This window comes from Crocodylus porosus, unplaced genomic scaffold, assembly GCF_001723895.1.
Source record: "Crocodylus porosus isolate Cpor-Errol unplaced genomic scaffold, CroPor_comp1, whole genome shotgun sequence".
Classification (NCBI taxonomy): domain Eukaryota; kingdom Metazoa; phylum Chordata; order Crocodylia; family Crocodylidae; genus Crocodylus; species Crocodylus porosus.
Genome location: NW_017728939.1, coordinates 5,626,697 through 5,628,672, shown reverse-complemented (window position 1 = coordinate 5,628,672; position 1,976 = coordinate 5,626,697). Strand labels below are relative to the sequence as shown.

The 1,976-nt window shown below is 50.8% G+C and overlaps 1 protein-coding gene across 1 annotated transcript in view; it reads right to left on the bottom strand.

Annotated features, from left to right (window-relative positions):
- Positions 1 to 1,304, bottom strand: part of SFPQ (splicing factor proline and glutamine rich) — a 16,006-nt gene extending 14,702 nt beyond the window's left edge. The window contains exon 1 of the mRNA XM_019547535.1: positions 1,274 to 1,304. Coding sequence (XP_019403080.1) covers positions 1,274 to 1,304 — 31 coding nt within the window. The remainder of the gene's footprint in view (positions 1 to 1,273) is intronic.
- Between the last annotated feature and the right edge of the window lie 672 nt (positions 1,305 to 1,976).

The following is a 1,976-nucleotide window of genomic DNA, read 5'->3' as shown; positions in this document are numbered from 1 at the left end:
GCGGAACCGATCCCGAGACATGACGCGCGACGACTGCTTCTTCTCAGAGCTTGCTGCACAAAATGGCGGCGGTGCTCAACGGCCTCGCCGCCGCCTTTGTCCGCCCCTTATATACCTTCCCCGCCGGAAACCGCCCCCGAGCGCGCGGCAGCCAATCATCAGGCTCGCTCGGGGAGAGGGATAGAGGCCGCGAGCAATCGCGTGCCCCTCCTCTGCCACCTCTGTGATCCCATTGGTGGGCGCACTCTTACAAGGTGATTGGTCCGTTTGACTACCGGACACGGCAAGGGATGATCCTTCAAGCTCCCGCGCAGGGATTGGGCGCGTTTTGCCCGGCAGGGGGGCGGAGTTACCTATTGAAAGGCTTCGCGATTGGCTGCCGCGCCTGTAAGTCAAGTGCTGGCCCGGCCCCTGCAGTGGAGCAGCGTGCGGCTCGGGCAATGCAGCTCTATATCCCGCCTCGGCCACGTGGCCCTGCGGCGCCCTGGGGAGCACGGCGCTCAGCACGCCGCTCCCTGGGCGTCTGCGTAGATGTGATCTCATGTATTAGCAGGGATCGTGGTTTTCCCTGATTTTAAAAAAAATCCCCAATTTTTGGTTAAAAAAAATAACCTCAAATCCACATTTTTCCATGATCAGAATGAAACATGGTATACACATATCTATATATTAGTGCCGTTTCATTTAAACGCACATACAAATGTGGATTTGGGGCTTTTTTTTAAATCAGAAAAAAACCAGGATCCCTGTTTATTAGAGCCACTAAATAGCTGGAAAGATTGTTCTTTGCAAGCTTTTGAGCGTAAACCCCCTTCTCCAGACGTAGGCGAGTCTGCAGGTATTTTGTGCCGATAGTATCTCAGCACCCACAACAGGTTTGAGCGTGTCCGGCCAAATCCTTTTGTCCCAGGACAAACGCAGAATAAGTAGGCGGTGCTCAAGAGGCAGCAGATACTGGTGCGGTAGCAGAAGCTGAATACAGGAAATCAACACAAACAAATGGAAAATAATCAAGTCATCAGCATTTAGGAATTTTTCCCGTTATGCCAATTTACATCCAACTCTGGTGCTGTTGAAAGTTGTTGGTTTGAGCACCGTCAAAAATGAGGTTCGCTCTATTTGCCGAACAACTGGTGGGCTGAAACACAGCTCAGATGTTGAGCATGCAGTTATTCATACGGCTACTCCTCGCTTAACATCGTGGTGCCATTCTTGAAAAACGCGACTTTAAGCAAAACAACGTTAAGCAAATCCAATTAGGTCACAGTAATACTTTCGTCCTTCGCAGGCAAAGACGACCACATCTAGCGGAGGGGAGGGAAGGGAAGAAGAGAGAAAAGTGGGAAAGAAAAAGGGAAGGAGAAAAGAGAAAAAGACAAAAAAAAGGGAAAGGGAAGAGAACGAAGTGGGGTAGAGGCTGTCATGTGAGTACATAGGTGAGTTATAAGTCCGATCTTCGCTTTGAACAATCTGCTGCAGCAGGGGCAGGAGAGTGATGAGGACTGGATACGGAAGGTTTTAGTTTTCCTGACCACTCGTTTCTTCGTTGCGTTGCTGTTCAAAGGCCAATGCTCCGTTCTGGATTTAGGACCTCCAGGATGGATGGTCACGAGCTATTTGCTCCCATGACTCTAGGTTGATGCCAAAACTCTTGAGGGACACCTTTAGGGTGCCCCTGTCCTGCTTCTGCGTGTGCTGCAAAAGTGTACTCCATTTGACAGTTCACCATAGAAGGCTTTCTTTGGCAGGCGAGTGTCAGGCCTTCTTGAGAGGTGGCCGGTAGGGCTGTGCAAAGCTCCGGGTGGTGATTTGATTCAGAGGAGATTCAGCCCGATTCGGTGGCCGAATCTCCGAATCCGAATCAAATCAGGAGACCAATTTAAAGGTCCGAACCAATTAAAAGATTCAAAGATTTGGAGAGCTTTGACGATTCGGGCAGGCCCCGGTGGCTGCAGCAGGGAGCTGCAGCCAACTCC